Source organism: Neophocaena asiaeorientalis, unplaced genomic scaffold, assembly GCF_003031525.2.
Source record: "Neophocaena asiaeorientalis asiaeorientalis breed wild unplaced genomic scaffold, Neophocaena_asiaeorientalis_V1.1 scaffold411, whole genome shotgun sequence".
In the NCBI taxonomy this organism is placed as follows: Eukaryota; Metazoa; Chordata; class Mammalia; order Artiodactyla; family Phocoenidae; genus Neophocaena; species Neophocaena asiaeorientalis.
The window spans coordinates 68725-82407 of NW_020171999.1; the positions used below are offsets into that span (position 1 = coordinate 68725).

The window sequence follows — 13683 nt, forward strand, 5'->3', positions numbered from 1 at the left end:
TGGTTGTGGCACTCAGGTTGGACTCCTGTTGACCATCTATTTCCTGAATGACAGTCTTTGTCTTTTCTCAGTGCTCAGAGCTTCCCCTACCCCCAGCCCCCAACTCCAATGCAATGGAGTATCCCAAAAGCAAAGAAATGCAGAATTTTCCCAATGTCCTAGCCCCCGCTGGGAGAGAGTGCTGTGGCTTTCCTGAGCATTCCTCAGCAATCCTGGCCCTCTGCCTGCCCATTTGCTCCCAGGTGTCACTAGTCAGGCAGACTAAGACCAAGGCTAGTAATGGCAGCTGATTGGCCAGAGCTCATACACCAATACCCTCTTGATTTTACGTTAAAAATTATTTTACGTTAAAAATTATTTTAAAATCTCAAACTTGCTTTTGTTATTGATTTTTAAAAAATTTTTTTTAAATATTTTTTTAAATATATTTTTTTTAAAAATAAAGTATGACCATAAAAAAAGGATAGCATGGGAAGTTCCCAGAGAGCAGCAGCTTTAGAAGAAATTAACAAGAATAATCTGTTACTGGCTCTTAATTTACTGTTACCAGTCATTCTTTAACTATGCCCTGGGTTGCAGGCTTATTTTGGTTTGCTTCCATCCCAAGAAGTACCAGCTGGGTCCCCTACAGAGCAGAGGACAGAGCTTCACTTGTTTGTTTTTATGTTCTAGGATTGAAGGACCTCATGTTGAATCAGAGAAGGGACCCTCTGCCAGTGATGATGATGTCTATGGCCCCAAACCCCAGGCTCCTGATAAGGAACTCCCCCCTGAAGAAATAAAGCCCACTGCTATTGATACCCATGACAGACTTGGCAAAATGCCAACAGCCACTGAAATCCTGGATGGTATCTTGAATAACTATGACTACAAACTGCGCCCTGGCATTGGCGGTGAGTAGCAGAACATAGTTCTCCCCCACCCCAGAGGGGAGGAGGATTGAGGGCCTAAGTGTGGAGAATGGGCCTGGGGTGTAGGTAATAGTGCCCTGCATGTGGGCAGGAACAACTTTTGCTGACCTGCCAGGTAAGAGATGTCAACTCTAGTCTCAGCAATGCCATTGACCTTGGTCTAGATTTTTCCCTTCTCTCACCCTCAGTTTGTCCAACTATAAAATGAGATGACTGGACTAGGTGATTGACCTTCGAGGTATGTTCAGCTCTTAACAGTCTATGAATTGGATCTTGCCATGAAAGAATAAAGAAAGAAATGGTATCGGATGTTGAAACCATGTAGTCCAACCCTTACCCCCTTTATTCCCCACTGACCACACCCTCCCCTGCCCCATGCTTCTGTTTAACACTTACCTCTGCCACTTCTGCTTACTTTACAGAGAGGCCCACTGTGGTCACTGTCGAGCTCTCTGTCAACACCCTTGGGCCTATCTCTATCCTGGACATGGTGAGTACTGAGCTTTGATTATAGTGGGGCTTTCACATACTTGTTTTTTCTGTGTGTCTGTAACAAGAGTTTTTTGGGGGAGAGATTTTAACCAACATGGACTTGAGAAGGAGGCTGAAAGGAACAAGTCCCTTGCTGCCTGAAGAGGACCTTCAGAATCCTGACTGTATCTTCCTGTCTTTCATTCAAAATAAAAATAATAAAGCAACTTTAAACAACACAATGGATTGCTCTTTTCTTCTGATAATGAATTTTTTTGGACTTAAGCCTGTAGTTACCAACTCTTCCTCTAGGAGTGTTTCTCTAATTTTGCCCTTGTTCCTTGTCTCCTTTCTTTCTTTCCTTTTTTTTTTTTTTACATCTTTATTGGAGTATAACTGCTTTATAATGGTGTGTTAGTTTCTGCTTTATAACAAAGTGAATCAGTTATACATATACACATGTTCCCATATCTCCTTCCTCTTGCGTCTCCCTCCCTCCCACTCTCCCTATCCCACCCCTCTAGGTGGTCATAAAGCATTGAGCTGATCTCCCTGTGCTATGTTGCTATCATCCCAGTGTCACTACTGTCCCCAGTTAGCCTCCATTATCTCCCACTTGATATATACAAAACACAAGGTCCCTGCCTACCCCCCAATCTACCTACTAACCTGGCCTCCTAATAGATGTGCCTCCTGCAGTCCTGACCCTGCTTAAAGCATGAAGTTCAACCCCACATTCTAGCAGTCAGGGCTCTCCATGGCTAGAGCCAACCCAGGGCTCTATTTTTATTTCTTTTCACCCTTTAGAGACCACATGCACTAGTCACACTAGCATACGGGTGTTCCCAGGCTATCTGGTACTTCTGAGCCTTTGTTCAAGCTGTTTCCACTTTGGGATGGCATTGTTCCAATTTTCTACCTTATCCTTCCAACTTATATCACACTTGTTTACCTGACCTTCTCTACCTCACTGTACTGTAATTATGTACTCTGTCTGCCTTGCTCTGTCAACTATGGGTTTCTTGATGTCAGGGACCCAGTATATATTAGCTGAGCAAACGAATTATAAAAGATGTTCTGCAAATGTTACTTTCATCTGCGGAGCCTGATAATGAGGAAGGCTGTGGTAACCAACTCCATCACAGCCATAATCTTGACCTGGCTCAAGTCAGACACAGTTTTAGTATACACACTGGTACCCAAGAAGCACCATGTGAGTGGGTGAGCTCAGAGTCTAGGCTCTGAGATGGCACTTGCAAATAGACACTCAAAGGTAAGTAAACATTCATGGAAGATCAAGGTGTTTACATAGGCTGAGTGGAAGAGTGGGTTTTCCCACTGTGATGCTTTGTTTGGCTGCCTAGTTCTTGAGGCACAATGTACTTATATATGGCTATGCAAAAAAATTACCCTAAAACACAGTGTTTTAAAATGACAAGTAGTCATTAGGTCACAGCTCCTGTGGGTTAGGAATCCAGGCATGACTTAGCTGGGTCCTCTGTTTCAGGGTCTCACAAGGCTGCAGTTAAGGTGTCAGTTGGGGCTGGGGTCTCATCTGAAGACTCGACTAAGGGAGGATCCACTTCCAAGTTCTCACATGGTTGTTGGCAGGGTTCAGTTCTTCTCTGGCTGCTGTCTGTAGGCCTTCCACAGTCCTTGCCATGTGGGCCTCTCCATGTGGCAGGTGGCTTCCCTTAGAGTGAGCAAGAGCATGAGAAAAACTGCTGAAGATGGAAAAGCCATAAACTTTTGGGAAATAACAAGGAAGAAGAGAAACATGAGAGGAGACAGATCTTTTTGAGTTTCTGTTGACATTTTAAAGCTCTTTTTTTCCTCTTCCCTTGATGTCAGATTTACTGTTTTTGCTGTTATCAATGTGCTTACCACTAAGTGAGTATGAATTTAGCAATCAGTTTGATTAGAATTGTTGATAAACTAAGAAACGCTGGGTTCTGAGCCAGAGGTTGAGTTCTTCTGGTCCACCATCATGGCCACTGTTTACTGTTAATAGGAAAGGGACCTTTCAGATCATTGGTGGGGGGATGGAGAAAGTGGCCTAAAGAGTAGTAGAAAATCTGTGGCTACAATCTCCTTGCTGTTTGCGTAAGATATAATTTTGGGAAACCTATTTCTATCATCTGCAAGAGCCTGTGTGGCAGCAGAGCAGCAGCCCCACTCACAGTAGCTGAATACCCTATCCCTCTTTGCTCTATGCCTACTAATGTTGGCAACATTGGGCTCACCTGAAGTGATGATACCTGACAAGCCTGAGAGATACAGTTTAATAACCCAGCAGTCACCGAACCTGGCATGCAACACAGAGCTGGTCCAAAGAGGAGCCAACAATTTGATTTTCTTTGGCTGGTAACGTAGTGCTATCGCCTGGGCCAAGTGCCTTTAGAACATTCCAAACACTTATGTGGTATTAAATTTCCCGGAGAAGTCTGGCCTTCTACATACTTCCAAATAGTTCTTTAAAGCTGTGGGAGGTCCCAGTCCTTGTACAGGCTACTTTTCTCTGGTGATTCTGTAGAGTCCAGTGCTTGGTGAGGAGGAGTTCCAACATCCTTCAGTCAATCAGAAGTTGTGTAGAGCTCAGAATTTGTCCTCAGGGAGAGAAAACAAGCCCCCTTGTCAAACTGGGGAAAAACTGAACTGTTAGTTATCAGTTGATGTGTAGTGAAGTTACAATTGGAATCTTGTTAAATAGAAATTAAATGCTCATTTGAAACACTCTAACATAGAGCAGGAGCCAGGCGTGGATTGTAGAGGGGAAGGCTTCCTCTGGCTACCCAGAAGTTCTGTAGGCCAATTTGGAACTGCCAGCCACTTAGGACTGCAGAGCCACCCTGAAGGCCACTTGTGAAGGCTGGTGTGGCTGGGCAGGGCAGGGCTGGGGGCTCCCATGTGAATGGTAGCCAGGCTGCCAGCTTTTTTCTGTGTGATGCTCTGGACTCCTCGAGGGAACATTCTCGGCCTGGGGGTCTGGCTCCCTGCAATTTTGCAGTGGCTCTCACCACCTTTTGGCCTGATCAGCAAAGGCAAGCAGGGATTGTATTGACCCTCTGCATCCCCACCCTGAGGGCTCTACAGGCCTCCCAGGTTGTGGGTTTCCAGTTGGTGTTCATTGTTTGATGCAGGATAACTCAGGGGAAAGACCTAGGGGTCCTGCAGAGGAAAACTGGACCTTGATCCTAAAGGGATTCTTGGAGCAAGTGAAGTAAGCACTGGAGAGGAAGATGGGTGAAGGTCGTCCCAGGGCAAGGCCATGTTAACGGTGCTCTGAGCATCAGAACCAGTATGTTCCCATGAACTGTTTGACTTTGAACTTTGAGGCTCCTTTCTCTCTGAGCCTCAGTGTTGCTACCTCTAAAATAAAGGAGATTGGCCTAGCCCTCAAGGTTCTACCTTGGCATAGTTCTGGTACTTGCTGTTCCAGCAGCTTCCTTCAGTTCTATTACAGTCTGTTTTTTCTCTCTTCAATACCAGCGGTGAGATTTCTAGCTTCTCATGCTTCTTGCTATTAAAAATTCTTTTTGATGTTTAATAATTTATAGGCTAATGAGAATTGTAAGCTTCTTGAGAGTCCAATCATGAGAATTTTGTTCACATAACATGTGTCTGGTACATAGAAAACTCTCAATACAATCCTCCCTCAGAATATGTTGCAGATTGGTTCTAGGACACCTCCCACCCTCCACAGATACCAAAATCTGAGGATGCTCAAGTCCCTTATATAAAATGGTGTAGTATTTACATATAACCTGTGCACATCCTCTTGTAAACTTTAAATCATCTCTAGATTACTTATGACACCAAATACAATGTAAATGCTATGTAAATAGTTGCGAGTGAGGGACAAATTCAAGTTTTGCTTTTTGGAACTTTCTGGAATTTTGGGGGGATTTGAATCTGCAGATGTGGAACCCACAGATACAGAGGGCTGACTGTAAATGTTTTGGTTAAATACTACAATCCCTTAAAATTTCTTTAATTAGTTGCTACTCAAACCTCAGACTACCTCCCTCTGCATGTCTGTGAGTGGTAAAGTTTTATTAAATTGAATCCTTATCTTCAAAAAAAATAATTTATGGGCTATGCAATATCTAGAGACCAAATAATCATGGGTTAATTAACACCTGTGCTCCCCAAATAAAAGCTGAAAGGGGCAACTTCACTGTATGCAATCAAAAGTGTGTGTGTTTGTAAATGTTTAGAATGATTTTGACCTGAGATCTTTGATTTGCTATGGAAATATGGGGGCTGAGTGGGTGTTGGCCTGCTACAAGGGAGTAGTGACGTGATGAGCCCAGCCTGTACAATTAAGCCGCCATCACCTGTGTGTTTCTGGATTAAATGCATCTTCCCAGATTGTTGTTCATTCAGGAATGTTTTTTTCTTTTGGGAATACCTGGAAATAGAAAACATCCTACAGCCAAACTCATGCTGTTTTCCTCTGTGCAAACCTAAGTGGGTCCCTATCTACTTGATAGGCCCATCACAGGATGGCATGGGAATGTTCTTTGCCTGCACAGCCCCAAATGTGTGCTTTTCTATCCTTGCCACCAGGAATACACCATTGACATCACCTTCTACCAGACTTGGTATGATGAACGCCTTCGTTTCAATGGCAGCTTTGAAAGCTTTGTTCTGAATGGCAACTTGGTGAGCCTGTTATGGATCCCAGACACCTTTTTTAGGAATTCTAAGAGGACCCAAGAGCATTCGATCACCATGCCCAACCAGATGGTCCGCATCCACAAGGATGGCAAGGTGTTGTACACAATCAGGTATGTCAAGGCTCTGGAGTCTTGCCTCTTGAGACTCTTCTTCCCCTCCTGAGAATTTTTGCCAAAGAAACATGGGCAGAGGTTTCATCCTGAATGATACTTCTAAGGGCCCTTCCAGCTTTCCTAGACCATGAGCTCAATCCCCTCATGTACTGACACACACACTAAGGCCTCAAAATAGAAAGATATTGCTTAAGACCACACACCAAGTTTGTAGCAGAGCTTGGACTGATATCTAGTTACTTGGCTCCAAGTCCAGAGCTCCCCCAACTAGAATGTAGCACGGTGACTGTGTTGTGTAGACAGTTCCACCCCAAGTGGGCACTGATGTAAAGACACGTCCACAGTGGTGGAATTGTCCAGGCGGAGCAGCAACACAGCAGTTGGAAAGATACCTAAGACCAGGCTGGATACTTGAATGCCTGGCTGGGAAAGGTTGTGTACAGGTGATAAGGTGGCAGGGAGGCAATAAAGAGTGGGAGAGTGTTGGCAGGTCCTTGAAGGTGGGATGGGAAAGAAGCAAAATTCCATCTAAGTTAGTCCATACGTTTCTCTGATGATGGAGACCCGAGTAGCCAGATATTTCCAAGCTGTTCTTCCTCTCTTTTTGTCTCTCCTTTGAGCTCTTTGTCTCAGCTCCCACCATTGCCACACATTGGTGGTGGTCCCCAGGCCCAAGCTGGGTGGCTACCTAAGTGTTCAGGGTCAGCCTAATGAGGCTCCTTTCTCCCTTCCAGGATGACCATTGATGCTGGCTGCTCACTCCACATGCTCAAATTTCCAATGGATTCTCACTCTTGCCCTCTGTCTTTCTCTAGCTGTGAGTACCTTCTTAGGTTTCTGGGGCCCCAGAGTCATCATGCTGGGCCCCTTCTTTTTCTTATCCTTTCCTTTTACATTTTTCTGCCTCTGCTTTTTCCCCTAAGATGGTGCCAAAGTTGTCCAGGGCCTCCCAATCCATCCTCATCTCCTTTCCGGCTAACAATACTGTGTTTCTTAACCTGGGCTTCACGTTGGGTTCATCCCTCTCCTGTCCACCCCACCTCAAATCAGTCACCAGCCTCTGAAGTGTATCTCAAGTATGTCTGCTTTCCATCTCCACTGTCACTACTACCTTGGTTTAGGTCTTTGTCATATTCCACTTGGACTTTGCAACATCTTCACTTTGAAGCTGAACATGTTCAAAACTAAATATATGGTCTCCACCGAACCTCTACCCCCAAGACAGATGTGTTGCTTCTGTGTTCCCATTTGTCTCATTGAAAGGCACCATCACCCACTCAGTTGTCCAAGCCAAGAACTTTGATGCTTCTTTCTCCCTCACCTCCCCATCTATTCAATCAACACATCCTGTTGGTGTTCCCTCCTGAATCTCTGTCGATCCTATTTCTCTGCATTCTCACTGCCACAGCTTCGAATCCTGCCTTCATTCATTTTATTGTGCACTGGTTACTGAACTGGCCTCCCATAACTGGTCTCCCTGACAACAGGCCATCCTCGTATAAGAACTAGAGTGACCTAGCTGAAGCATCATCTAGACTAGGTCACTTCTTAGTTTCAAATCCTTCCTGAACTCTCATCGATCAATTCCAAATTGCTTAGAATAGCCTTCAAGGCCCTTCATGAACTGGCCCGTGCTATCTACTCCTACATACCTCATCCATCCTCTGTGGGCTAGCCATCCTGAGCTTTTGACATTTCCATAATACATCAGGCATTTCCATCTTTCTGTGCATAGAACACCCTCCTCACCCCTTCAGCCTCATCCATACAGAGAATGTTTATATTGGACTTTTAAGACTTATTAGGAATGTCACCTACTCTCTGGAATCTTTTCTGGGTGTGTCCCCAACTGATCTTTCCCTTCTTTGTTTCCACACTCTCCCACGGGCGGGCGGAGGCTTCTCAGAGGTATTCCAACAATTACAGATGTGTACTTACTGTCTTACTCAATAAAATGTGAGTGCTTGAGAGCAGGGCTCCTGCCTTGCTTGTTTCTGTATGTCCAGCACAGGGCATGGTACTGAGGAATGCTCAGTAAATGCACTTATTGGATGGACTTCAGCAATGAGGTAAGAGAGGTAAGGTCCCACAGCTGGTGAGGCCAGAGTCAGACACCATGCTGGTGGAGACCTCAGCTGGGCTTCCCAGTCTCACATGACTCTCCTTCCCACGTTGCCTTACAGTTTCCTATCCTGAGAATGAGATCATCTACAAGTGGGAAAATTTCAAGCTTGAAATCAATGAAAGTAATTCCTGGAAGCTCTTCCAGTTTGATTTTATAGGAGTGAGCAACACGACTGAAACTATCACAACCGTAGCTGGTAAGTGTGCCTTTGAGCCAGGGCTAGGCAGCAGAGGCCCAGGAGGGTGGTAGGGATGACTGGAGGTGGCCATCCATTCATCCAAATGCTTATGTAATCATCCCATGAAAATACTGTAGAACATGGCTCCTGTTTTGTAAATGCTAAGCACTTACAACTGTTTGCAGAGGAAACTGAGACTTTGTAACTACATCTCAGTCTCATCTGCAAAGAAGTAAGTGCTTTGCCAAGCCCCGCAGAGGGTAGGTAAGTAGATTAAGTTTTATTGCTGTCAAAATTTGCAACTAGGTTTTTCATGCAGACCTTTCAGTTTCGAAGTCTTTGTTACAACTGACCTACTTGGATGACTTTGGGAAATGGAGGTCATGTGACTTCTCCATACTCAGAAGCAATCCAAGTGGTTCTAGTTGAGTGGGATGCAAAGCCCTTCCTAATGGGAGGTGGAGGCTTGAGTTGTGTCATCAGCTAGGTGAGGGCTGGGATAATATGGAGGAGGTTTCAGCAGCTACAGTGGCTGCTATATCAACATTTATTTTAAAGGATCAGGTCTGATACGCACAGATTCCTGTGAAAGACTTCATGGTGGATTCAATGTGGACATGGTGATCACTGGTTTTCTGACCTTGTCCCTAACAAGGACTAAAGGGGAGGGTCCTGGGTCTCTTAAACTTTAGCTCCCAATTAGGTGTGAGTGTCTTTGCTTGTGTTCCTAGGTGATCTGAATGAGGAGCCAAGGGACCTCCCTAGCGTTGCTCCCAGAGCAGCCCTGGAAACCCTCTTCACACATACTGACCAAGTCAGGGCAGTGGCGGCACTGCCCTCATCGTTTCCAGAATACGGATGGAACCAGTCACCCAACCAGCCATTTGCCATGGGAAGCATCTTGCTTTGCTTCCATGTGGCTAGGCGGAAAATCTGCTTTTTCTTTACTTGTTGAATTGGTCACTGGGTGAGGGATAGCTCATGCTCATCCGGCTAGAGCTTTGCTTGCACAGCACTAGGCAGGGGCAGAGAGCTGCTTTACAAATGCTTTCCTTTTTCTCGGGGGCTCTGGGTAAACAATTTTACTACCTTTGACTTAGGACCCTTGCTCTTCTGCCAGCTAACCATTGGCATGCCTCTTGCCTTTCTGCACCTCAGTTTCCCCAGACAGGTTGGGGACCCATCATCAAAAAGCAGCAGAAGAGACAAGGCCCAGGGGCTTTCAAGTCACTAGTGGTTCCGTTTAGTAGATGGTTGTGCATTGTTTCAAAATGGTGCCCTAGTGACTACAAAGCCCCAGAGCCAGCATCATCACCAAAGCAATGACAATAGGTAAGCACCAGTCCTCCTTGGGAGAGAAGAGGGTTCTTGGGAGAAAGGAGAAGGGCTTTTTTCTCTTCTGCTAGAGATGAGTTGATCTTGAATCATAGTTTCTTCAGTATCATAGTTATCTTTGGGACTGGACCCAAACTCTTTCAGTCAGTCCCTGGGCAGTTCTCTCCATATGTACTCAGCTCCTAAGCGTTCAGAATGAAGTGGGAGCATGCTACTCTGGCCACCTTGGGCCTTCAACCAGAGAATCCCTGCTTCAGGAGGCATTCAGAGAGTCCAGCCTTGCCCCCACTGAGTGAGTCATCTTTCACTGTTGGCTGTTGAGCTTTTGATAGAATTTTACCCATGATTAGGATTTTGCTTTCTCGCAAGTGAGTTTCTTCCTTCTCTAGACAATTCTGTTCATCAGAAAAATCTCCCTGTTCATCTGAAATTGGAGTCTCTGGAACTTCCACCCATTAGGCTTAGTTCTTTTTCCCTACAAATACTGAGCTTACAGTAAGTCCAGTGAGTCTTCCACCGGGTCAAGATAAAAGAACTAATATTATGGTTCCAGCCCTGGGTCATATTCTTTTATAGACTATACAACCATAGTTCTTTTTTCTCCCCCTTGTTCTTCAAAGCTTTGGCTCCACTCATCCTTCTAGTCCCAGTCCTCTGGACACAGTCTTTTTGATTGTGTTCCTCTGACAGTGCAGTGACCAACTGTGGTCTGGCTAAAGCAGATAAGAGCAGAAAGCATCTCTAGCTTTTTTCCCCCTTTGGCTCCTTAGCCCCAGGTATCTTTTTTTCCCTTACCCATGCTCCTCCATTCCTCAGAAATAAGAAAGTGTGTGTTAATATCCTTCACTTGGCCTTAAAAGACAAATTCCCATCTCTTGACAAGTAGAGAAGGTTCTTCTTTGCTGAAATAAATAAAATAAAAATAGAAAAAGCTGATAGGATAATAAATCTTGTTGTAACAAGAATATATAAACTCAGCAAAGTTTTGTGGGGAGTGGTTGTAGCTGAGTAGGGCTGTCTTAAATTGCAGTCAAGACCCCAGGACAAGGGAACTAGGATCTTGATAAATACATTCTGGCTATAGTAGGCAAGTGCGAGTGGTCCCTGCAGCAGCCCTGGAGGAGGAGTTCTATCCACAAAGCTACTATTCTGGACACAGGTATTCAACTGACCCCAGGCTACTTCCTTGCCTTTTTCCAGAAGATTCTGAGAAGTCTTGCCCCTTGAGTGTCAGTGCTGACAAGGTGAGTAGGAAAGGCTGCTCTTCTCATTCAGTCCCAACATACCCAGAATTGCTGGGCAGGTGATCTATTTTCTAAAATAGGAAGACACATGGACAGGTTAGTGTTCTAGTCTGCCTTACAAAGCTGTTGCCAGGAAGTAGCAAGAGTTGTTGAGCATCTGCTAGGTTCTGAGCTGTGCTGTGCATGGATGGGCAGGAGCGTAGCAACAGGGCTCAGATGAGCCCTGTCATGAAGGGGTTTAAAAACCCACCTAACTCAAGGCCAGGGAATTCTACAGCATCACAGAGGTGGAAAGTTGGAGCTTAGCTTCACTAAGGAGCCAGAATTTGAGCTATTATAAATCCAACATGATGTTGAGAGCAAAAAGGGATATTCTGGCCTCAAAAAAGACTCCAAAATCCCTGGAGTCATGGTGAGCATGCAGAGTGTTTGGGATGGGTGTGTCAGAGTATAAGGCAACGTGAAATGTACAGTAGAAGATGCCAACTGTAGATATAGGTTGTCATCAGGTCCTGTAGGAGCCATCACTATCTAGGCTGAGAGCCAACATCAAGGACATGATACCCAATGAATGCGAAGACCTCAGTCTGCCTTGTGGATGTATACTCTGCAGACCTGACATCTAGAGGGCTGACTGAAATTTTCACTTTCAACTAATTCTTCTATTTTCTTGAAACACTCAATTTGGGCTAGGGTAATAGACTAAGAACAGGGAGTCCAGGGTTTGAATATTGGTATAAATATATGCATGATATCTCAGGGAATCTGAGTAAATGGGGGTTAGCTTAGAGTAGGGTGTACGTGTAAGATGTCAGTTGGAGCCAGGTTGTGGTGAGCCTTTAGTGTCAGATTACAGAGTGTAGACTTGATTCTGTAGCTCCTGTGGAGCAGGAAACCATCAGAGGTTTGGGGTAGGCAAGTGATTTCTTTTGGCCATTGATGGAACAGTGCTAACTAAGGCATTTCACCAGCATATGAATGTATAGGAAGGAGACTGAATAGCTTCTGTGCTTCCCCCACCACAGATCACTTTTAGTTCATTTCCTGAGAGTATACATTGTAAGGGCCAGTAGTGCACGTATAAGGCAATGATTCTGCAGACTAGATATGGCACCTCAGTGGTTGTAAAGGCCTCAGTCAGCCATCTGGACATTAACTGTGTGGTTCTGATATCTAGAAGCCTCACTGATTTACTGCTTTCATTTGACTATTCTGTCCCCCACCCTGGTAAGACAGATGTGCAATGTGGGCCAGCAGACTGAGAAAGAAGTTATTAAGGTTCTAGCCCTGGCTTAGCTCTTAACTGACCACGGGTCTTGTTGTGAGTCTTCTCTCGGGCTTCTTCTGATCCTCCATGTGTGGCATTGGATTAATGTGCCTCTATCCTAGGACCGTGGTGGGCATCCCATGAGCTGAACAATAGGACCCTTAATATGCATGTCTTGCGTGTGGGAGACCCTCATGGCAATGCTGTAATGAAGTGATATTTTTAAAATATCTTCCAGGCGATTACATAGTCATGACGCTTTTCTTCAACGTGAGCAGGAGGTTTGGCTTTGTGGCCTTTCAAAACTATGTTCCTTCTTCTGTGACCACGATGATCTCCTGGATTTCCTTTTGGATCAAGAAAGACTGTGCTCCGGCCAGGACTTCTTTAGGTAAGTGGGTAAGGTGAGCATACACATGAGGCACAGAATTGCATTTTCAGGGGTCCTTTCCAAAGTGTAATATATAGAGCAGTAGCTCCGCCCACCTCCACTCCTGTGCTTTCACAGGGATCACTTCTGTACTCACCATGACCACTTTGGGCACCTTTTCCCGGAAGAATTTCCCACGTGTCTCCTATATCACAGCCTTGGATTTCTATATTGCGATCTGCTTCATCTTCTGCTTCTGTGCTCTGATGGAGTTTGCTGTGCTCAACTTCCTGACCTACAACCGGACAGCGTCCCGTGGTTCTCCGAAACTTCGCCATGTATGAGCTGGGTATGGGAGTGGTGGCAAGGCTTTGGAGTACGGAGGCATGCAAGTGAGGGCACTAGGACTCATGACACATGGGTGGCCAGCTCACCAAGTGATGGGGGTAACCTGGGGCTTTGGGGGGAGTTGAGTAAACTTTCTGATGTGATGGTGGGAATTCTGGGGGGCAAGAAACAGTGTGCCAAGGACGGAATCTCCAGGAAACCCTGAGGCAGCACCTAGGCTTGGTTCACCTTCCCTTGCCTTGTTCTGACTTCTTCCCTTGTTCCTTTCAGCCTCGTGCCCATGCACGTGACCCAACCCCTTCCCGTGTCCGTGTCATCGAGCATCCGGAAGCTTTTGTGTGCGACATTGAGGACCCCGAGGAGGAGGAGGAAAGTGAGGAAGAGGAGAGTGAGGAAGAGGAGGGCCCATCTTGCCCAGCCCGGCAGTCCGTCAGGCCAGGCAGCACCCCTCGCCCTGGTGGCTGTTGCAAGTGGTGCGAGAAGTACTGCTGCACAGTCCCCACTTGTGAGGGCAGCACCTGGCAGCAGGGCCGCCTCTTCATCCATGTCTACCGCCTTGATAACTACTCGCGAGTGATTTTCCCAGTCACCTTCTTTTTCTTCAATGTGCTCTACTGGCTTGTTTGCCTTAACCTGTAGGC

At 45.6% G+C, this 13683-nt stretch overlaps 1 protein-coding gene across 1 annotated transcript; it reads left to right on the forward strand.

Annotated features, from left to right (window-relative positions):
* The first annotated feature begins 468 nt into the window (after positions 1 to 468).
* Positions 469 to 13681, forward strand: GABRE (gamma-aminobutyric acid type A receptor subunit epsilon). Its single transcript, XM_024749037.1, is given in 9 exon segments — positions 469 to 563; positions 652 to 893; positions 1334 to 1401; positions 5952 to 6172; positions 6910 to 6992; positions 8359 to 8496; positions 12563 to 12715; positions 12833 to 13032; positions 13313 to 13681. Coding segments are annotated over 9 exon segments (1569 nt in total).
* Positions 13682 to 13683: the final 2 nt, after the last annotated feature.